At 49.0% G+C, this 23,609-nt stretch overlaps 1 protein-coding gene across 1 annotated transcript; it reads left to right on the plus strand.

Annotated features, from left to right (window-relative positions):
- The first annotated feature begins 7,436 nt into the window (after positions 1-7,436).
- Positions 7,437-18,327, plus strand: LPAR5 (lysophosphatidic acid receptor 5). Its single transcript, XM_053557681.1, has 2 exons — positions 7,437-8,045; positions 12,676-18,327. Exon 2 carries the CDS (start codon positions 12,887-12,889, stop codon positions 14,006-14,008), a length of 1,122 nt encoding a protein of 373 aa, XP_053413656.1. The 5' UTR covers positions 7,437-8,045; positions 12,676-12,886; the 3' UTR covers positions 14,009-18,327.
- The last annotated feature ends 5,282 nt before the right edge of the window (positions 18,328-23,609 follow it).

The raw sequence follows: 23,609 nt of genomic DNA on the forward strand, positions 1-23,609 counted from the left end.
GAGCTCATAAAACCTTGATTTGACTACAGGCATTTTCTGGGGGATCTGAATGTTGCAGTGGTTGCATCCTGACAACACATGTTGGGGTGGTGACTCCAGCATTGACTTTTGATAACTTGAAATCTTCCAAAGTGTGTTTTGGGGACACAGGAGAGTCTCGCCTCCTCCTATGGAGTCAGAGTAATTAACATCAGTTAAAAAAATTATTATGAAAAAGTTCAAACACACAAAAATGGAATAGTATAACACACCTCCATGTTCCCTTCACCCAGCTTCCTTTATCAACACATGGCCTATGGTTCTACAGCATTTTAATGGCTTCACAAAGTTCTATAATAGAGAAACTTATTTAAACTACTGTTTCCTGAACTCATTTCACCACAAGACCTTTTTCACCTACCACCCTAGAACTTGGACTTGTTTTTGTTGGTTGAGCTTTAACAACATGCCTAGCCCCATGCTCAGCCGGTGCATTCAGGGACAAAGGGACCTGTGGGAGATAGACATAAGCAAAGGGGAACCGTGCAGCCTGGTAACTGCTGTGAGGGAGGGGCTGGCACAAGGCTGGCATGCAAAGGGACTGTGGGCAGGGCCTGGTACAAGCCATGAGTGACATGGGATAAACCACGTGTAGACCCAAGAGTGGAAGACAGATACCCAGGGGCAATTGGTGAGGAAGAAGGAGGCTAGTGGGTTAGTCATCTGGCATCAGCATGTAGGTGTGCCAGTAGCCAATGACAGTTCCCGGAAACTGTGTGAGTGTGTGAGGGATGGGTGGGGAAGCTATTAGTCGGCAAGAGTCAGGATTGGATTAAGTCCTTACCTGCTGGAGTTTCTTCTCTGGCCAGTCTAAGAAGGCCTCCTAGGGCAATGCTTCCTCTTCTCCCTGTCCTTAGCCCGTGTGGGGTTGGGTGAGTGCAAGGAGCAGGGAGGGATGTGCTATGATCTGCTGAGGTGGGTGTGTCCCCACCTGCCCCAGGAGCAGGTCCTACCAGCTCAGACAGAGCAGGCCGCAGAAGGAAGCCGGCTTGGGGCAGAGGCAAAGCAGCAGGGAGCACAGGTATGGGGGTGTCTAAGCAGGACTGGTTGTACAGGGGGCACAGGGGACAGCGCTGCTCCTGTGGAAACTGTGGTGGGGGGGGTGTTGAGTGGGGATGGGGAATTGGGGGTGCTGTGGCCCTGGAAAACTTTTCTGAATAGAGTAAAAAGAGACTGCCTCGGGCAGACCTTTTCAGAAAGAGCTGAGGAGGCAGATAACATGCCTGACACACCCCTGCACGCCCCTCTCTGAAGCTTCAAAGTCCCCTCTGGGACACCTTCCAGAGGCTGTGTCTCCCCACCCCACACTAGGCCCCCACTGCCTTGAGCCCTGGGCCTCCCAAGGAGGATCCTTGGGGACTGTTTCCACCCTTTTCCCATTCCCAGTTAACCCCTTCCCCCCACTCATCTCCAGGGCCAGGCCCACTGCATATGAACATGAGCTAATGTGATTAATCTTGCTAATAGTTCACTGGCACAGATGTGCTCCCATTATCATCCTTCCCAGATAGCTAAGGTGTACATTACGGGATCTTCAGGAGGCACTGCCTTAACCCAAAAAACAGATCTATATAAAGGAATTGGACCTGGAGCTGTGATAGAATGTGGCTCGGGAAAGGCATGAAGGGATGGAATCTCTGATATTTGGTACAGGTAGGGGAAGTACTTGGGGGCCAGCAGGTGTTTATGACACCTTTGCATCACACCAAGAGGGTAGCTGCCTACCTATTACCTGTGTTTATGAGGCCTCCATGACAAGAAGGGGACCTCCGCCAGATTGTGTCTTCTGTACCCCTCCTCAGAGGGTGAGTCCTGAGGGGAGATGGAGACAGAGATTTAGGGGACCACCTCTGGCCACCCAGTGGCACGAGAACCCAGTTCTATGGATCTGTTGGACATCATTGGCTCTTACTGCCCTGCCACCCCCAGTGCATACCCCACCAGCACACAGACCTTTCTTGTCCAGGGGTGTTTAAAAATAGCTCAGGCAGAGCAGACAGCAGAAAAGGTGAGGGCTGAAGCCAGTGCACACTAAGTTCAAGTGAGACCAAGAAGGCCAACTGTCTCCAGAAGACTTTTTGTCATTATTTTTCTTTTTCTTTTTTCTTTTCTTTTCTTTCTTTTTTTTTTTTTTGAGACCAAGTCTCAATATGTTGCCCTCCGTAGAGTGCCATCATGTCACAACTCATGGCAACCCCAAACTCTTGGGCTTAAGAGATTCTCTTGTTTCAGCCTCCCAAGTAGCTGAGACTATAGGCGCTACCACACGCCCAGCTATTTTTTTGTTGCGGTCGTTTAGGTGGCCCGGGGCCATGTTCGAACCCACCACCCTCAGTGTATGTGGCTGGTGCTGTAACCACTGCACTATGAGTGCCAAGCCATTATTATTTTTTTTTTTTTTTTGAGACAGTCTCACTATGTCACCCTTGGTAGAGTGCTGTGGCGTTACAGCTCATAGCAACCTCAAACTCCTGGGCTTAAGCAATTCTCTTGCCTCAGCCTCCCAGGTAGCTGGGACTACAGACACCTGCCACAGTGCCTGGCTATTTTTTGGCTGGAGTTGTTGTTTGGCAGGCCTGGGCTAGATTCCAACCTGCCAGCTCTGGTATATGTGGCTGGTGCCCTAGCCACTGAGCTACAGGCACTGAGCCATTATTTTTATTTTTCAAAGATAGGATCTTGCTCTATCACCCAGGTTAGGGTGCCATGCTGTCAGCCTAGTTCACAGCAACTTCAAACTCCTGTGTTCAAGTGATCCTCCTGCCTCTGCCTCCTGAGTACCTAGGGCTACAGGTATGTGCCAACATGCCTGCCAAATAAAAGTTTTTTAGAGATAGGGTCTTGCTATGTTGCCCAGGCTAGTCTCAACCTCTTGGCCTTCCAAAGTGCTAGAATTACAGGTGTGAGCCACTGCAGCCACCCAGCCAACCAGGAGATTTTCCTGAGGGGGCAGGATCTGCCAGGGCTAAAGGCAAGAATCAGACTCACAGACTTACCTAAGGGCATAGGTCAGTAGGGGTGGGAGACTGGGCCTGTGTCAGTGATCTCTCTTTGTTGGGCCATTATTTCCTATTTTTTCCAGCTCTTGAAAGCAGGGTGGAGGGAGATGGTGCAGGTGGCAAGTCGTCATGCTTACATCTGGAAAACTAGCTATTGAGCTGTAGGCCACCTTTATGTTCTGCCTTTTCCTGGAAAAATGTCAGGGGCAATGAGGTCAGAGTACCCAGGAGGGAGAAGACAGCTGAGGACAATGTTGTAAATGTGGGAAGAGAGAGGCTCAGGTGGGGAAGGGTGGCGGAGAGGCTGGAGCAGAAATTTTGGCTGGAAAAGCAGGCAAGCCTGTAGCAGGGGAGAGGGAAGATAAGACCAGACACAACACCTTGTGAACTAGGGACCCTTCTCAGACTTAGGATAAGCTCATGAGCAGGATTCATGTGTACCCCCAAAGCAACTCTGGGATAAAGCTTTGCATGAAACCTTGAGACGGAGTTAGTCTTCTGCTGGAGGCTCAGCACAGTTAGGATTTTGAGGAAGCCTGAATATATGGATTTTGGCAAGTCTCTCTGATTAAACATGTGCATGGGGAAAGGGTTGCCCTCAATGTTGCCTGAACCCAGAAGGAGAGGAAGTGGGCTTAGCTAATTTAGCTAGGGTTCGAGCACCCACCAAAGGGGTATATCCCCTGTCAGGGCTGAGACAGTGACAGGTCACGAGAATGTGAAATGAGGGTGGGGCTGATCTTCAGGGGCAAGGAAGGTCGGAAATCTGCGAGTCTTGTCAAACTTCTGACCCTAGGGAGTCAGGCTCAGAGAACATAAGAGGATGTGAGTTCTTTAAAAGAGGAGGCAAAGCAAGAGTGAGGTGAGGTGTGTGGTACGTGTGTGGGGGCAAGGTAGGAGGAGCACAGAGAGAGCAGACAGAAGTATGCGAATGATCATGGTCTAGCTTCCTGCCAACTTATACACTCTGATTTTTACTTCCTGTCTGTGGCAGAGAATAGCCCTGCCCCTCCAGCTTATCTTAGCAAAGAGCAGTGCCCAGCCCAGGCTCAGAGGGCAATGACACAGGTCCCAGAGGCGCTGAGAGGAAAGGATCCTGGCCCCAGATGTACACATGGGAAGCTGGAGGACAGAGACACAGGGAGCAGGAAGGTGGTGGCCCACTCTGCTGTGTGAGTGACGTTGGGGTGGATGATATGGAAGGAGCCTCCCTCCATGTGTTTGGTGATTTCTTTGTCCCTCAGAGGCTTGGAGTTGAGCTCTGTTTGCACACACCTACATGGGTACATGCTTGTGAAGCTGCCTGATTCTGTATGTCTGTGTTGTACCTAACGCCGGGGCTGTGTCTTCTCTTCCTCCTCTGGCCCAGTTGTCTGTGCACATACTTATGTATCTACACTGATTTGGATCCTAGGGCTCTTGTATGCACATCTCTAAGCATGTACATACTTCGGTGTGTCCTTGCACATGCGCACCTGTGTGGTGGTGTGCCTATGTGGCCACATCATTGTGTGTGTGTGTTTTTTTTTTTTTTTGAGACAGAGTCTCACTTTGTCGCCTTCCGTAGAGTGCTGGGGCATCATAGTTCACAGTAACCTCAAACTGCTGGGCTTAAGCAATTCTCTTGCCTCAGCTTCCCAAGTAGCTGGGACTACAGGCGCCTGCCACAATGCCTGACTATTTTAGAGATGATGTCTCGCTCTGGTTCACACCCCCACCATGTTAGCCTATCCTGGAACCTATGAGCTCAGGCAATCCACCTGCCTCAGCCTCCCAGAGTGATAAGATTATAGGCATGAGCCACCACGCTTGGCCCATTGTGTGTTGATATAACTGAACAAATGTGGGCCTCCATGTCCCTTCTTCCTAGTGTCTCTTCTTTGGGGGGACAGCTGCTATTTCTTTGATTTCTGAATTTCTCCTTACAACCTGACCACTTTTTTTTTTTGAGACAGAGTCTCATTATGTTACCCTGGGTAGAGTGCTGTGGCATCACAGCTCATAGCAACCTCAAACTCTTGGGCTTAAGTGATTCCCTTGTCTCAGCTGCCCAAGTAGTTGGGACTACAGGCGCCCGCCACAAGGCCTGGCTATTTTGTTTAAAAGTGTTGTTGTTTTAGCTGGCCTGGGCCGGGTTCAAACCCACCAGCCCCAGTGTATGTGGCTGGCGTCCTAACCACTGAGCTACAGGTGCCAAGCCCTAACCACTTTTTCAAGGCAGGATTGGAGGGGAGGGTCTGGGTTGCCCCTCCCCCACACCTAGATCCCTCTTTCTATTTCCTGTTTACCTCTTTTTTGGCAGTCCCCACCCTACCCCCACCCTCATCTTTGTCATCTGGCACATGGCGTGGCACTGTGCCATTCAGCTTCATTGATGGGAGCCAGAGGGCTTGGGGAGGCATGAAAATGGGGTAGGGACAGGGAAGGAGCCTAGCAGCTCTCAGTGCCTAGCGTGAGCCATTCTGATAACCTGTGATGTTATTAGACATTATTAGAAAGAGGTGGATTGGGTGGCACCTGTGGCTCAAGGAGTAGGGTGCCGGTCCCATATGCTGGAGGTGGCAGGTTCAAACCTAGCCTTGGCCAAAAACGAAAAAAAAAAAAAAAAAAAAAGAAAGAGGTGGATTTTTGACAAATGAAGAGTCCCAAGGACTTCTCCCCATTAGAATAATGAGAGCATTGCCATTTCCTTTACTAAAGGATTCCTAACTTTACTTTAAATAGCAGTTCTATTAACACATTTTGGCCTGTTCAACTGATAGACTTGGCATTGGTGGAAAATCATCTATTCATTCGGTATCTAGTATGCGCTTCCTAATTGTAAGGAGTTACTGGTTCTTCAAGTAATAGTTAAGAACAATAAAGTGTTATTGTAATTATAGTATTAACTGTCAGTGATATCTTAGCAGAGCTGTTTCCAAACAGGCCATTTAAGGGACATGGCCGTTTACAAACAAGTTATACACGTGAACAAGATAGAACTATGATAAGAAATGGTTAAGAGGTGGTGCGTGGTGACTCATGCCTATAATCCTAGCACTTTGAAAGGCTGAGATGGGAGGATCACTTGATGCTAGGAGTTCAAGGCAAGCCTGGGCAACATAGTGAGAACCCATCTATACAAAAAATTTAAAAATTAGGGCGGCGCCTGTGGCTCAAGGAGTAGGGCGCCGGTCCCATATGCCAGAGGTGGCAAGTTCAAACCCAGCCCTGGCCAAAAACCAAAAAAAAAAAAAAAAATTTAAAAATTAGCCATATGCGGGGGTCCATGCCTGTATTGCTACCCCAGCTACTCAGGAAGCTGAGGCAGGAGGATCACTTGAACACAGGAGTTTGAAGTTGCAATGAACTACGATCATTGCCACTGCATTCCAGCCAGGCCAGCAGAGTTAGATGTGAGAGTCAGGAGAAAGAGAGAGACATAGTTAGATTACTTAACTGGATTGATACAAGAGGTTATCACAGGATTCCAGGGTAGGCTAACATGGGGGTGTGTGGGTTTCCTGTCAGGCAAAGACTGAAGAGTTTCTGTAGGGTATTGCCCCCACCCCGGGACCTTACCATTTGGGGAAATGAAATGAATACACACAAAATAACTGAGCGGTCCAAAGCAGCAAACTAAGTGCTTAAGTATATATTTCAGGGGAAACTGCCAGGAGGCATATTTGTGTTTACATGGGAAAGAAAGATTGAGTTTGTATTACCAGTGTTCAAAGTGGGGGAAAGAAGAAAGTGGGTTACTTAAAAGTAAATACAAGACTGGGCATGGTGACTCAAGATTATAATCCTAGCACTGTAGGAGGCCAAATCAGATGGATCACTTGATCTCAGGAGTTTGAGACCAGACTGAGCAAGAACAAGACCCCCACCTCTACTAAAAATAGAAAAACTAGCTGGGTGTTGTGGCAGCACTTGTAGTCCCAGCTACTCAGGAGGCTGAGCCAAGAGGATCACTTGAGCCCACGTGTTTGAGGTTGCTATGAGCTATATATGATGCCACAGCACTCTACCCAGGACAATAGAGTAAGACTCTTGTCTCAAAAAATAGATAAATAAATTAAATTAAAAATAAATAAATAAATAAATAAAATAAATACAGGTATTTCTTTTTTTTTTTTTTTAGAGACAGTCTCATTTTGTCACCCTCGGTAGAGTGCTGTGGCATCACAGCTCACAGCAACCTCCAGCTCTTGGGCGATTCTCAGCCTCAGCCTCCCAAGTAGCTGGGACCACAAGTGCCTGCCACAACGCCTGGCTATTTTTTGTTTCAGTTTGGCCCGGGCCGGGTTTGAACCCACCACCCTCAGTATATGGGGCCGGTGCCCTACTCACTGAGCCACTGGCACCATCCCATAAATACAGGTATTTCAATTAGAAGCAAAATAATTTATCTAGGAGCAGGTTTCATATAGGCACCTGTAAATGACCAGGTGCTCTATCCAGCATCTTTCTACATATCCAAACATCCTCTTTTGTGGGAAGGGAGATGGTACAGCTTGGACTTTGGAGCTGGGCAGCGTTAGATATAAATCCTGACTTCACTTCAACCTCTTGAGCTCATGTGTCCTTTCCTGTAAAAATGAAGATAAACACTTACCTCAGAGGACTGTTGGAAGCATTAGGGAGTATGTATATAAAATGTCCTGGGATATGGTGACTGAGCAGTAAATGATAGCTGTAAGCATTGCTTCACTCAACGCTTACTGAGGTAAGTGTTCATACAAAGATGAATAAGCCACAGTCCATAGTCCCTCCCTCAGGAGCCCACAGTCTAATGGGAGGGGCAAATCAAGAACAGCCAACTTCTTGCACTCCAGAACAGCTCTGCTAAACCTGCCACTGTTGGAAGCTCAGTGAGGGTGCTACATCTGCCTTGCAGGGAGAGGGCTCAGGGAACATTTCACAGAGTCCTGAGAAATGACTGGGTTTGCTGTTCGGAGAATGGGAGGAAGGACATTCCAAGTTGAAGAAACAGCATGGGCAAAGGTAGAGTCCTGAAAACATAAGGTATGTGAAAAATTTTGTGTGATTGGAGCAACGAAGCCTGGTTTTATTTGCTTTTCAGCATGCTTAAATATTGTTTGGTATTATTTTTGTTGTTAAAATTGGTATTTTTACAGAGGAAATATTTCTTTATTCCCTTTAATTGCTTTACCATGCCTCTTACAAGTCTCAAACTGCTGGTGGTGGTGGCTGGAGGGAGAACAAACAAATACCCACAAGAAAAATTGTTGTAATCAGAATCAGGTTTATGACTTAGTTCAATGAACAAGTTTAAAAGTGCCCTTTGAGGGCGGTGCCTGTGGCTCAGTGAATAGGGCGCCGGCCCCATATGCCAAGGGTGGCGGGTTTGGACCCAGCTCCGGCCAAACTGCAACAGAAAAATAGCCGGGCCTTGTGGCGGGCGCCTGTAGTCCCAGCTGCTCGGGAGGCTGAGGCAAGAGAATCGCGTAAGCCCAAGAGCTGGAGGTTGCTGTGAGCTGTGTGATGCCACAGCACTCTACCCGAGGGCGGTACAGTGAGACTCTGTCTCTACAAAAAAAAAAACAAACAAATAAAAGTGCCCTTTGAAAAGATGGGCCCATCTCAGTGTCTTGAGATAATTGCTCAGGGTCTCAAACGACTTTTCTCCCTGAGATGACATCTAGATCTGCATGTTCAGGGCAGCATTATCATTAAATTTTTCAAGACAGAGTCTCATTCTGTTGCCCTCAGTAGAGTGATGTAGCATCACAGCTCACAGCAACCTCGAACTCTTGGGCTCAAACGATTCTCTTACTTCAGCCTCTGGAGTAGCTGGGACTATAGGCACCGGCCACAAAACCCAACTAGTTTTTCTACTTTTAGTAGAGATGGTGTCTTGCTCTTCCTCAGGCTGGCTCCAACTCCTGAACTCAGGCAATCCACCTACCTCAGTCTCCCAAAATACTAGGATTATAGGCATGAACTATTGGGCCCAGTATTTATTTATTCCTTTTTTTTTTTTTTTTTTTATTGGGTGCTATGGCATCATAGTTCACAGCAACCTCAAACTTTGGGATCAAGTGATTCTTTTGCCTCAGCCTCCCAAGTAGCTGGAACTACAGATGCCCACCACAACGCGTGGCTGTTTTCTTTTTCGTTGTTGTTGTTGTTGTTTTGCAGGGTTTTTTTGGCTGGGGCTGGGTTTGAACCCACCACCTCCAGCATATGGGGCTGGCACCCTACTCTTTTAAGCCACGGGCACCACCCTATTGTTGTTATTTAACAGGCCCGGGCTGGGTTTGAACTCACCAGCCCTGAAGCATGTGGCTGGTGCCCTAACCACTGAGCTACGGGCACTCCTTTCTTTCTTTTTTGAGATAGAGTCTCACTTTTTTGAGAGTGCCATAGTTCACAGCAACCTCAAACTCCTGGGCTTAAGGGATTCTCTTGCCTCAGCCTCCCGAGTAGCTGGAACGACAGGCACCCACCACAACGCTCGGCTATTTTTTGGTTGTAGTTGTCATTGTTTGGCAGGCCCAGGCTGGATTTGAACCTGCCACCTCTGGTGTATGTGCCCTTAGCTGTTTGAGCTACAGGCACCACCTCAAGTGATTCTCTTGCCTCAGCCTACCTACTAACTGGAACTACAGACTCCCACCACAATGCCTGGATTTTTTTTAGAGCCGGAGGTCTCGCTGTGGCTCAGGCTGGTCTCAAACTTGTGAGCTCAAGCAATCCACCAACCTCAGTCTCCCAAAGTGCAAGGATTACAGATGTGAGCTACCACACCTGACCCACAGTAGCATTATTATTCACAATAACCAAAAGGTGGAAACAACCCAAGTTGTCCATTGACAGATGAAAAGATAAGCAAAATGTGATGTATATATACAATTGAATATATTATTCAGCCATAAAAAAAGAAATTCTGTTACATACTACAACATTGATGAGCCTTAGAAATATTATACTAAGGGGGCAGCGCCTGTGGCTCAGTTGGTAAGGCGCCAGCCCCATATACCGAGGGTGGCGGGTTCAAACCCAGCTCCGGCTGAACTGCAACCAAAAAATAGCCGGGCGTTGTGGTGGGCACCTGTAGTCCCAGCTACTCAGGAGGCTGAGGCAAGAGAATCGCTTAAGCCCAGGAGTTGGAGGTTGCTGTGAGCTGTGATGCCATAGCACTCTACCGAGGGCCATAAAGTGAGACTCTGTCTCTACAAAAAAAAAAATAATAATAAAATAAAAGAAATATTATACTAAGTGAAATAAACCAGACATGAGAAGGACAAATATCATATACTTTCATTTATATGAGGCATCTGGAATGGCAAATTCATAGGACAGAAAGTAGAATAGAGGTTACCAGGGGCTAGAGGTGGAAGTGGAGGTGGGGTGGGCAGCATTACTTAATGGGGACAGAGTTGTTCAGGATGATGAAAATGTTCTATTTCTGTAAATAGATAGTGGTAATAGTTTTGCAACACTGTCAATGTACTTAATAACACCAAATTGTACACTTAAAAATGATACATTTGGGCTGGGAGCAGTGGCTCAGTCATGTAACCCTAGCACTCTGGGGGACTGAGGCAGGTGGATGCTTGAGCTCAGGAGTTTGAGACCAGCCTGAGCAAGAGCGAGGCCCCATCGCTAAAAATAGCGGGCTATTGTGGCAGGTGCCTGTAGTCTCAGCTGCTCAGAAGGCTGAGGTGAGAGGCTTGCTTAAGCCCAAGAGTTTGAGGTTGCTGTGAGCTATGACTCCACGCGCTCTACAGAGGGCGACTAAGTAAGACTCTGTCTCAAAAAAAAGAAAGAGGGTGGCGCCTGTGGCTCAAAGGAGTAGGGTGCCGGCCCCATATACCAGAGGTGGTGGTTTCAAACCCAGCCCCAGTCAAAAAAAAAAAAGATACATTTTAGCCTATACAAAAAAAATAATGTCTGTGTTTACTTCTGTAGCTTTATGTGGTTGAGGAAGGGCCTCAGACAATATCCCATCTCTGGCTCCTTTTCCTCTTGGTCACATTCTTTGATCAACTTTTGCCCAAGAACTGAAGCTGCTGTGGTCTACTCTCTGGCAGCACCTGGGGTACTTCCTTTCCTCACCTCCACTCTCTCTGGCCTTACGTCTTCTTTGAGCCCGTACTACTAAACCACCATCTCCCTTCTACCATAGACCCTCATATGAGAAGCTCCTTCAGGAACTGACTTGGGGAGCACCAGGAAAATCTCACTCCCTCTCCGTGCCTGACAAAACTGGGCGGCCAAGTTTGCTCTGAGGTGGCCCTGGGCACAGCTGGTGTGCCAGCACCCTATGAGGCCTCCATTTTTATTCTCATTTTACGGATGAAGAAACTGAGGGCTAACTAGGTAAAATCATTAAGCTAAACCCATGTGGCTCTGACCATAAATCCAGCCCACATGGGAGCATGTGGTGAGTGAGCCTGGGATTTCATACTGAACTCAGAAGAGTTTGAACTTTATTCTTTAGATAATGGGAAGCCAGCCTAGCACCTGGTGCAGGGGAGGTGCTCTCAAGTACTTCTTGCCACCTGACATACTACCTATTGCGTTTCTTTATTATCTGTCTCTCCCCTTGGAATGTAAAGTAGATGGTGGAAAAGACTTTTTAAAATTTCTTTTTTTGAGTCTCACCACATCCCCCTGGGTAGAGGACCATTGTGTCCTAGTTCATAGCACCCTCAAATTTCTAGGCTCAAGTGATCCTCTTGCCTCAGCCTTCAGAGTAGTTGGGACTACAAGTGCCTGCCATAACACCCGGCTAGTTTTTCTGTTTTAGTAGAGATGGGGTCTTGCTGTTGCTCAGGCCAGTCTCAAACTCCTGAGTTCAAGCAATCCACCCGCCTTGGCATCCCAGAGTGCTAGGATTATAGATGTGACCCACCGTGCCCCTGATCAAGCCTTTTTATTTTTTATCTTTAATTTTTTTAAAACCCAGGTTCTTGCTATGTTGCCATGGAGTGAAGTGGTAAGATCTCACTACTGCTCAGCACAGGAGTTTGGTTCACTCCTGTTCACTCCTCCTTAGGTAATGTGATGGCCCCCTTCTCCTGGGAGGTCACCATATTGATGCCAACTTAGCGTGAACACACCACTGGCATAGCACACTACAACCTAGAACTCCTGTGCTCAAGCAATCCTCCACCTGCACCTGGGACTACAGGGGCCTTTTTGTTTTGTTCACTGATGTGAACATACCTAGAACCACCTATGGGCTAAGTACACATGGAAGGAAAGGAGGTATGAAGGGATCTTATAAGGTAATAACAGCAACCTATGCAGCATTTTACATACATCATCTTATTTAATCTCTAAACAACCTCATGAAGTAAAGACTGCCATTAAACTCCTCTTGTTTTGCATGTCACCCCTGGCCAGGTAAAAGTTAATGAGAGATTAACTTTTCTGAGGTCACACAGCTAGGCAAGTTGGAAAAGCCAGATTTAAACCTAAGCAGTCTGGAATCCCTGACTTTGGAGCTTGGGCATTTAACCCTGTGCTATCTAGTCCAGGTATCCGAAGCTATTCAGGCCCATTGGAAAAAAGACTTGAGACTCAGAAAAGATTCAGAAGAACAATCATTTTAACTGGCTAAACATCTGTGTCTGCAGCCTCATCCTTGCCTAACATTAACTTTTGGCCTGCCTCCCTATTCCAGGTCTCCATTGCTGATGAAGCTGTGACCAAAGGCATTCAACCCTTGGCAGCCATCTGTCCCTGTGGCCACATTCCCATGCCCAGCATCTACTTGCTTTGGAACCGTCTCTGTACACCCGCAAGGCCTCTACCCGGAAGTGACAATCATGCCCTGACCCTGATGTGCCCTAAAATGTCTTCAGCCTAGCAGCACCCCCTCAGAGTTTGGCACAATGTTGGCCAACTCCTCAGTCAACATCTCGTCTACCAATAGCTCGGTTCTCCAGTGTCCCGACTACCGGTTCACCCATCAGCTGCACATGGTGGTCTACAGCCTGGTGCTGACTGCGGGACTTCCCCTCAACGCGCTGGCGCTCTGGGTCTTCCTGCGCGCACTGCGCGTGCACTCGGTGGTGAGTGTGTACATGTGCAACCTGGCGGCTAGCGACCTTCTCTTCACCCTGTCGCTGCCCGTACGCGTCTCCTACTACGCACTGCACTATTGGCCCTTCCCGGACCTCTTGTGTCAGACGGCAGGTGCCATCTTCCAGATGAACATGTACGGCAGCTGCATCTTCCTGATGCTCATCAACATGGACCGCTACGCCGCCATCGTGCACCCGCTGCGGCTGCGCCACCTGCGGCATCCCCGAGTGGCGCGGCTGCTCTGCCTCGGCGTGTGGGCGCTTATCTTGATGTTCGCCGTGCCCTTCGCTTTCGTGCACAGGCCCTCACTCTGCAGCTACAATGGCCGCGAGGTGCGCCTGTGCTTTGAGAGCTTCAGCGACCAGCTGTGGAAGGGCAGACTGCTACCACTCGTGCTGCTGGCCGAGACGCTGGGCTTCCTGCTACCCCTGGTGGCCGTGGTCTACTCGTCCAGCCGGGTCTTCTGGACGCTCGCGCGGCCAGACGCCACGCGGAGCCAGAGGCAGCGGAAGACCGTGCGCCTCCTGCTGGCCAGCCTCGTCATCTTCCTGCTGTGCTTTGTGCCCTACAACGCCACGCTGGCGGTCTACGGGCTGCTACGGGGCAAACTGGTGGTGGCTAGCCACGCGGCCCGCGATCGGGTGCGCGGGGTGCTTATGGTGATGGTGCTGCTGGCCGGCGCCAACTGCGTGCTAGATCCGCTGGTGTACTACTTCAGCGCTGAGGGTTTCCGCAATACCCTGCGAGGCCTGGGCACGGTCCAGGCCAGGAGCTTGGTGACCAACAGGGCGCGGGGGGCGCACGTGCTCACCCAACGACCTGTTGAGACTATCCACGCCACTATGTCGGATGTTGCCAGTCAAGGGCTGCTCCAGTCCTCCAGCTCCGAAACGCCCTCCACTCAGTGCCTCCAAGATTCGGCCCTCTGAAACCATGCTGTGCCACAGCCGTTGCCTGTTCTCTACCTCCCCACCCAGTGCCTGTCACTCTTTCAGTCTTGGGGCATGTGCGCACAAAGGAGGTGTTCTAGGCACTTGGACCTCAGGGTGGGAACTCCAGCTCACGAATGCAGCAGAGAAAGAAGTGTGGAAGCCATGGCATAGAGAAGGAAGAGGGCTGCCAGGAATGGCTTCTTTAATGGGTGATAGTGAGCACATAGATGACCCCTTTTGCAGTTAGTAGGAAGTGATGCAGTGAGTCTGCCTCTGTGGGGAGTGGGCATGAAATGCAGTTAAAAGCTGGTAGATGGAACAGAAAATGAGTTTCCTAGATGTAGACCTGCCACAAGGGTCTGAGACCCGAACAGCCTCAGGCCATGCATGCATGGTGAACCAAGCTACTGAGAAGCTCTTTTATCTGCTGACTTATGTCTGTGCTAAAGACAGAAGCCCCTTGCTCTTCCACCTGGGCTTCCCCTGCTCACCATTTAGGTTTAATGCAAGAGTTTGATGTGGACAGAACAAGTCTTCTTGTTTAGTGACTTGTAGCAATTTAGGCTTGACACCAACATGGAGTAGTTGAGGCAAGACGAAACTGTGCGTTAGGGTTTTTTCCCCCCTCAAATCCCAGAACTTGTTCTTTCTAGGTCATCCCTTCTTTTTTTTTTTTTTTTTTTTGGAGTTTTTGGCCGGGACTGGGTTTGAACCCACCACCTCTGGCATGTGGGGCTGGTGCCCCACCCCTTGGAGACACAGGCACCGCTCCTAGGTCATCCCTTCTTACATCACATTCCGCTTTCAGGGTCTCCTCCATTCTAGGTCCTTAATGTTCCCCTTCTAACTCTCTTATTGTCTGCTCATTTGATCCAGAGTGAGGAAAAAATTATTTGCACTGAAACACTGGCTCTCAAAACTTTTTTTTTTTGAGACACAGTCTCACTTTGTCGCCATGGTAGAGTGCCGTGACATCATAACTCACAGCAACCTCAAGCTCTTGGAGTCAAGCGATCCTCTTGCCTCAGCCTCCCAAGTAGCTGGGACTATATGGACCTGCCACAACACCTGGCTACTTTTTTGTTGTAGTTGTCACTGTTGTTAAGCAGGCCAGCCCTAGTGTATGTGGCCGGCACCCTAACTACTGAGCTACAGGTGTCAAGCCAATGCCCAGGTATTTTTAGACATGAGATCTCACTCTGGCTCAGGCTGGTCTCCAACCTGTGAGCTCAGGCAATCTGCCCACCTCAGTCACCCAGAGTGCTAGGATGATTAGCATGAGCCACAGCACCCAGCCTATCTCAAAACTTTTTGGTCTCAAATCCCTTTAATACTCTTAGAAATTGAGGATTCCAAAGAGTGTTTGCTTATGCTTTGTTCTTTTGATACTTACCATACTAGAAATTAAAGTTATACTTTTTTTTTTGTAGAGATAGAGTCTCACTGTACCGTCCTCGGTAGAGTGTCGTGGCGTCACACGGCTCACAGCAACCTCTAATTCTTGGGCTTATGCGACTCTCTTGCCTCAGCCTCCCGAGCAGCTGCGACTACAGGCGCCCGCCACAACGCCCGGCTATTTTTTTTTGTTGTTGCAGTTTGGCCGTGGCTGGGTTTGAACCCGCCACCCTTGGCATATGGGGCCAGCGCCCTACTCACTGAGCCACAGGCGCCGCCCTACTTTTTTTTTTTTTTTTTTGAGATAGAGTCTCACTCTGTCGCCCTGGGTAGAGTGCCTTGGTGTCATAGCTTACAGCAACCTCAAACTCTTGCCTCAGCCTCCTGACTACAGGCACCCACCACAGTGCCCGGCTAGTTTCTCTATTTTCAGTAGACACAAGGTCTCACTCTTCCTCAGGCTGGTCTCAAACTCTTGAGCTCAAGTAATCCTCCCACCTTGGCCTCCCAGAGTGCTAGGATTACAGGCTTGAGCCACCTCATCCAACCTAAAGTTAACACATTTTTTTTTTTTGTAGAGACAAGAGTCTCACTTTACCGCCCTCGGTAGAGTGCCATGACATCACAGGACTCATAGCAACCTCCAGCTCTTGGGCTTCTGCAATTCTCCTGCCTCAGCCTCCCGAGCAGCTGGGACTACAGGAGCCCACCACAACGCCCGGCTATTTTTTTGTTGCAGTTCAGCTGGGGCTGGGTTTGAACCCACCACCCTCAGTATATGGGGCCAGTGCCCTACTCACTGAGCCACAGGTGCCACCCAAGTTAATACATTTTTAAAATGGAAATATTCAAGCACACATCCTATTGGCTATGGGAACCATAATGCCATGCTTCATAAAAGTTCTGGAAAAGTCCATAGTATACTTGTGAGAGAATGAGAGTGAAAAGGGCAAATAAGAGCCGGGTGTGGTGGCTGAGGGAGGCTGAGGCCGGTGGATTGCCTGAGCTCACAGGTTTGAGACCAGCCTGAGCCAAAGGAGACCTCATCTTAAAAATACCTGGGCATTGTGGCTGGTGCCTGTAGTCCGAGCTACTTGGCAGGTTGAGGCAAGAGAATCGCTTGAGCTCAGCAGTTTGAGGTTGCTGTGAGCTATGATGCCATAGCACTCTACCGAGGGTGACAAAGTAAGACTCTGTTTACAAAAAAAAAAAGAAAAAGGCGAATAACGTCTTAGTGGTATTATGAAAATAGTTTTGACCTCATAGACTTCCTCAAAGAGTTGATCCGTGTATCACACTTTCAGAACCATACTTGTACTACATTATTAGAGTTCATATCTAAGTTCTTCCCAGGGCATTGTAACCTTTTTTTTTTTTAATTACTAGGGTGGGGCCTTTGTTCAACAAATGAATTGCTACTGGTAGTCCTCACAGCGTGGGGTTTTCTGGGGGTGGGTAGGAACAGTACACAAAATGGAACATAAGCCTGGGTATACCAGAGCAACCTTGGTGGGGAGAGTCACACAAACACTTGCAGAGGGGCAGAACTCTTTGGGAAGGGAAAAGGGAACTGTGCCACATCCAGAGGAGGAGGGTCAGAAAGAAGTAAGAGTGAGAAGGGAAGACTTGGGTGGGCTGTTCATTATTAGCAAGCTGGAGGCAAGGGAAATGGGCCCATCTGCTATTCCCTTTCCCTCTGTTTTGTTGGAGACAGAGTCTTACTCATTGTCAGGCATGAGGAGGGCAGTGATGTGACCATAGCTCACAGCAACCTCAAACTTCTGGGCTCAAGTTATCCACTTGCCTTCGCCTCCCAAGTAACTGGGACTATAAGTACAGGCCACCACACCTGGCTAATTTTTTGGCATTATGAAAACTTCAAACTCTGATGTTAATGAGGGAGTTATTGCTATGTGTGAGTCCTGTAGCATTTCTCTCCCTATGTTTTTCCATACTGTATGATTTTTCTGAGGGGGGGGCGAGAGAAAGAGAGAGAGAATGAATGAGATTGAGTGTTAAGGTCTTCCCACGTGTTTTAGTTCTGAGGAAGCCTTTTGTGTATGCCTGCACGTGAGCGCTGCAGATGGTGATTTACAAGGGTAAAATGACCCCTGGTGGCCAAATCAGAGAACTGACCCAGATTTCTCAGGGATAGCTACGAAGTCCGGGCCTTTCTCCACCTGGGTGGAGATTGGCGCCCTGTGCTGGCACTTTTTTCCAGCTGCTCTGGAAAAGGCCTGGTGGTTAGTACCTGCTCCATCTTACTTCATCCTCAGGGTTCAAGACCTGTGCCCTCCTGTCCTGACTGCACCAGCGGCATCAAGCCTCATAGTCCAAAATCTCAGTACTTTGTCCTATCCAAAGTGAATTGAACGCAAGTTTTGTTTTGTTTTGTTTTGTTGTTGTTGTTTTGAGACAGTCTTAAGCTGTCTCCCCAGGTAGAGTGCTGTGAAGTCACAGCTCACAGCAACCTCAGACTCTTGGGCTTAAACAATTCTGTTGCCTCAGCCTCCCAAGCAGCTGGGACTATAGGCACCCGCTACAATGTCTGGCTATTTTTTGGTTGTAGTTGTCATTGTTGTTTAGCAGGCCTGGGCTGGATTCGAACCCGCCAGCTCTGGCGTATGTGGCTGGCCCTTTAGCTGCTTGAGCTACAGGCACCAAGACAAATTTGAGTACTTTTATATGCAGGTACATAAGTGAATTCCAAGGAAATTAAAACTCAAGCATGTTTCATTTTTCTAACATACCATGTAATTTACTTATTTATTTATTCTATTTTTTATAGTTTATTGCCTTTCTCCCCCCATCTCCATAGGTAGAACACAAACTCCACGGGGGCAGGAAATTTTGTTTGGTTCTCTGATGTATCCCCAGCAACTGGATCAATTCCCAGCATGGAAGAAGTGCTCAATAAATATTTGTTGAGTGAATGAACAGTCTGAAGTAGTTTACTATCTATCTAAGACTATAGAACAAGTACACAATAACTATAATGTGAGATAGAAAATGCAAAAATGTAGGGTGAGGTGTTCACAGTTAATTTGTTGGGCAATGGGAAGCCCCTGAAGGTTCATGAGAGAGATCATGGTCACACTGACATACTGTGTAGGATAAACTGCAGGGAAATGAAGAGGGGAGAAAAAGGGTGACCAGGCTCGGCACCCATAACTCAGTGGTTAGGGTGCCAGCCACATGCACCAGGACTAGGGGGTTCCAACCTGGCCTGGACCTGTTAAACAATAATGACAACAACAATAAAGATAACAAGGCATTGTGGCGGGCACCTGTAGTCCCAGCTACTTGGGAGGCTGAGGCAAGATAATTGCTTAAGCCTAAGAGTTTGAGGTTGCTGTGAGCTGTGATGCTACAGCACTCTACTGAGCGTGACATAGTAAGACTCTTGTCTAAAAAAAAAAACGGTGGCCAGGGAGCCATTGCAACAGTTCAGAAAAAGTGTGACATGGCCTGTGGAAGAAGTACATGGAAATGGATTGTCTCTAGTGTGAAATCTCCGTGTCAAAGCTCCGGGGGACTGTTTCCCCACACTTCTATACCCAAAGGGTTTCTGTCATGTGAATAGAGGCAAGAATCGCTTAAGGAGATGTCACAGGTAGAGGAAGAATAGAACCTGACAAGTCATAGGCTGTGGAAGCTTAGGAAAACCTGTAGCCACTGCCATTTTCACAGGATTTCTCAATCACTGAGTGAGCAGTATGAAGGAGGCTGGGTGTCCAGAGCTGTCACTGTGTGCCCTGGAGCTACTGCATTTAACATCTAGGAAGGTCCAACGAGGAGGAGGAAGAAATCTTAGATGGAAGGAAAGAGTGCTAGCAGGTTTTAAAAATACTCTTCTGTATGTCAAGATTTCAATTTAGTGCTTAACATGCATTATCTTATTTAGTTATTATAACCCTCTGAGTTAGGAATGATGTTTATCCCCATTTTACAGATGAAACACCCTGTACAAACTGAGGTTTTGAGATCACACAACCAGGAAGTGCCTCCCAAATTCCTACTCTTTGCTGTATATCCTACTCTATCTTCCCTCCCAGGTACTTCTTTTCTTGTTACATATCACCCCTGGTTTCCCAACTGGTCCTTCCCTTCCCATGTAAGCTGCTTCTCTCATCTGCCTGTTTTACCTAGAATCTGCTGTATCCTCTCCACCCCACTCTTTCCAGTTCTTCCTCCATGCTTCTAATCCATAGGCACCTCCTTCTATACTTGGCCAGGCCCCTGTGTGTTGGACACAGGGCTGCTACAGGAGGCTAAGAACTGGGTACACTCAAGGTTCCAAGTGCACAGTGCCTTAAAACTCCCTTAAGGACTTAAGAAGGAGCAGCTTGTTGGTGGCATACAGGCAGGATGGCCTAGACTCCTACTTGTCCACCAGCTAAACTGAGAGGGCACCATCCCTTGGTTGTCCATTCCTCAAAGTCTGTCTCCTCTGGGAGATGGACCGTCTACATGGGAGAGCAATTGGGGGAAGAGTAATAACCACTGATCTTAACACAAAATTAGAAGAACCAAGGCAGAGGGAAGGGATCCCAAAGGAAGGCAGAGCTGCTTTCTTCTTGGTCTTGAACCATCTTGAAGGAAGTCCCCATAAAGTTGCCAGTTGAGCAGGGGAGATTAATTTCACAACTGGGGCTTCTTTCTCCATCCTTTCAGGAGGCCCTGGGCCAGGGTGATTCTTACCACCCTCCCCTTGCAAAGGACCACTGAAAGACAGGAAAGTGAAGTTTCTTACAGGGGGTTGAGGAATACCAAAAGCTCCCAGAACTTTGGAATCAAACCTGGGTACTAACTGCAGCCTATTCATTTCTTGGCAACATGGCTTGAGCATATTTCTTCATCTGTCCCAAGCCTCTGTTTTCTCCTCTGTGAAATGTGGCTCATAGTGCCACTTACCAGGCTTTCCTGGGTGTCAACCAGAACACTCTTGAAAAGTACTTTAGAACTTCCTACATGGGAGCTTTCCAGTAAGAACTTGGGAGGAGATGCTATTGGTAAACTCGGCTTGCAATGGTGTGTTTCTGGAAGACCTTAAAGGCTGCAGGTGAATCTTCACCCTGACAGAGCTCTGCCAGCAATCAGACCATGGGCCAGGGGAGCTGATGAACAAGGCAGACTGGGCACATTTCCATGGTGCTAGGTCAAGCAGTCTTCAGGGGCAGTGACAGGCCCCTTGCCCTCTGGGGGCACTATCTGCCCACCAGGCTGATGTCCATCCCATAGATTAAGGAGTAGATGGAAAAATGCATGAAAGGGGGAGACTGGATGAAGAACCAAGCTATGGAGAAAGGGCAAGGGAGGAGGCTGGAGGGGAAGTGAGGGCCCAGGCAGGCACGGGGTGGGGCTGGGAGAGGGGCCCAGGGCAGGAGGGTGGGAGGGAGCCTGGGAGAGAAAGCGCCAACCGGTGAGGGAGGAGGGATAGGGAGGGAGACCGGCGGCGCTGACACAGCCTAGATGTGTGGAACGGGCTGGGGTTTGGCCCACAGGTCAGGCGTCTGGCAGTATTATGGGATGGAGAGGCCTTAGGAGACAGGGAGAGTATTATGGGCTGGAACAGCCTTGGGAGACTGGGGAATATTATGGGCTGGTGAGGCCCAGCTCCAACTGGAGGCGGGAGGAAAGGGGTGCGGGGCGGGAAGGGGGGGTGGTGGTGGAAGGGAGTATTATGGGCTGGAGGCCTCCTGCGACCAGAGGCAAGAGTATTATGGGCTGGCAAGGCCTTCGGTGGCCAGAGGGGGGAGCAGCGGGGGATGGCACCGGCTGCATGTGACTGGGGGGGGCCAAGTTGGGGGTGTGGGGGGGTAGGGGAGCATATTATGGGATAGCTCTTTGTACCTACTGCGGGGACTGCTTCTCCAGAAGATATTATGGGATGTCGTGTGTGGGAGGGGGAGTGGGGCTAGGGGTATTATTATGGGATGGTGGTGCAGAATGGGGAGGGCCTGAGTTCTTCGACACCCCCACCCCTTACCCCTTACTCTCACTATTCTGAGGTCAGTCTTCTCTCTCAAAGGGCCCAGAGGGAACACCTGAAATCCATCCCTCTGCGCGCGCGCGCGCGCGCGCGCACACACACTTTACACTCTTTGGGCACCTCAACCCATCCTAGGCGTCTCCCTTAACTGGCAGCCACCTCTGAGGGGAAAAGATAGCCCCTGGTGAAGGGGGAGAAAGCCCCAAAGGAGGGTAGTGGTGGCCAGTGGGTCACAATTCCCACCTGCATTAAGTCCTTTTGCTCCCCAGCCTCTATGCCACTTTCCTTCCCCTTCGCACCTACTTCCACAAAGTGGGGGCCCTGGATCCTCTTCCCCTCCCCCTCCCCTCCATTTCCTCTCCAGCTCCCTCCACAGCCGTAACCCGTAAAACAGGCGGCCAGCTATTATGGGATGGCTGCTCCCAGCAGCTCTGCAGGGAGGGGGCGGTCACCGCGGAATGTCTCTTGTGGGTGGCTATTATGGGATGGCCGCCTCTCTTTTGGGGGGGGTTGGGGCTCGGAGGATTATTATGGGATGTGCCCTGCATGGCTGGGTGGGGCTGTCCTGGGTAGGTGAAGCTGAGGGGGCGGGTGAGGGAAGGAAAGGAAGGAAGAGGGAGGGAAGGAGCTGGGGAGGGTGGGGTAAGCCCTGGAGTCCGACCTGAGGCCTGGCAGGAGTAACTGGCTGGAGAGGTTTCTTTGGTGACAGCTGTTTGAAAGGCCCCTGGGGCAGGCTCCAGTGAGCCACATCTAAACTCTGGACACCTGGGTCCTTTTCACAGCTTGTGAGCTACATAGTTGCTGAGTCCAGGGCCTTTAGTGCTATGCGGGAAATGAGAGCTTCTAGGTTTTGGTTGCGTGGCACACCAAAGAGAGCAATGCTCCTGGGTGACCACAGTATCGGAGTCCTCCCCTCCATCTTTGCCTTCCTGAGTTGAGTCTTGGGACCATAACTCAGATGGTGGGGGTGGGGATACACGGGGAACTTTGCCACCATGCAGTCACACCCAAAGAACAGAGACTGGGTTAGCTCCTGAAGGACAAACACCTGACAAGTCACCCTCCAGGCCCCACATCATCTGTATCCTGTTTAGCCATCCTAGTGCAGTGTCTTGTGGTTCATCTTCCCTCTGTTGTCTTCCAAAATCCCCTTCTCTGACACAGCAGGAGAATACTGTGGCCCCTTGGACTTATGAGCAGTTTCTTGAGTTCTCACAGAACAAAAGGGGTGAGGAGAAGAATTATAGAGCATATGCTGAAAACTCCATGGACAACCCACTCTGAATGTTATTCTAGGTTCTTCTGTACCATGGGATGAAAACAGAACACTAAAGTAACTGGTTAGAGAGGCTGCCCTCATGGGTGCATTAATTGGGAGGTTATCCCACCCTTAGTCTCTGTGGGCCAATCATGCTAGTGGCTTATTTATAATTTATCTGGGAGGGTAGCATGGGGCTAGAGTAGGGAGAGGAAAGCATAGAAGCTTAAAGACCACAAAAGCAACGCACAAAATACATATTCTAGCCCTCCCTGGAACTGAGGAAGAAAGGAAGGGATTTTAACCTCATGGTGATACCAGGGTGAGGTGGGGAGTAAGAGAAGCAGGGGAATAAGTGAGTAAAACCCGCAGATATAGGGACAGAGGGAGCGTGGTAGACAAAGGGTACCAGTGTATTTAATCATAGGCAAGAGTTGGCTGTGTTTATATTAACGAATCACCATAGTAATGTAGTATATGTGTGAGAAGAAGGGTATGGGCCAGATGGAGATACTACAGATAGGAATTGGAGACCCAGAGACAGGCTGGATCCCCTATAGGGATAGGAGGGGGCACAATAGGCAGCCCTACATAGGAAGGAGAAACTTCCTTGAAAGGAGGTACCCCTACATTATGGTATCTTCAAAGAGCTGCCTCCACTTCCCCTTATTGTAGAGCACAAATTTCATTTTTAGTACTTAGAAGAAGCATTGCAGAGGGTTTGGATAAATGGATGGGGTCTAATCTTGATGGTAAGAGAATTTTTTTTTTTTTGCAGTTTTTTTTGGCTGGGGCTGGGTTTGAATCCTCCACCTCCCGTATATGAGGCTGGCGCCCTACTCCTTTGAGCCACAGGCCCCGCCTGATGGTAAGAGAATTTTGTTTGTTTGTTTGTTTGTTTTTGTAGAGACAGAGTTTCACTTTATGGCCCTCGGTAGAGTGCCATGGCCTCA

Source organism: Nycticebus coucang, chromosome 12, assembly GCF_027406575.1.
Source record: "Nycticebus coucang isolate mNycCou1 chromosome 12, mNycCou1.pri, whole genome shotgun sequence".
NCBI lineage: Eukaryota > Metazoa > Chordata > Mammalia > Primates > Lorisidae > Nycticebus > Nycticebus coucang.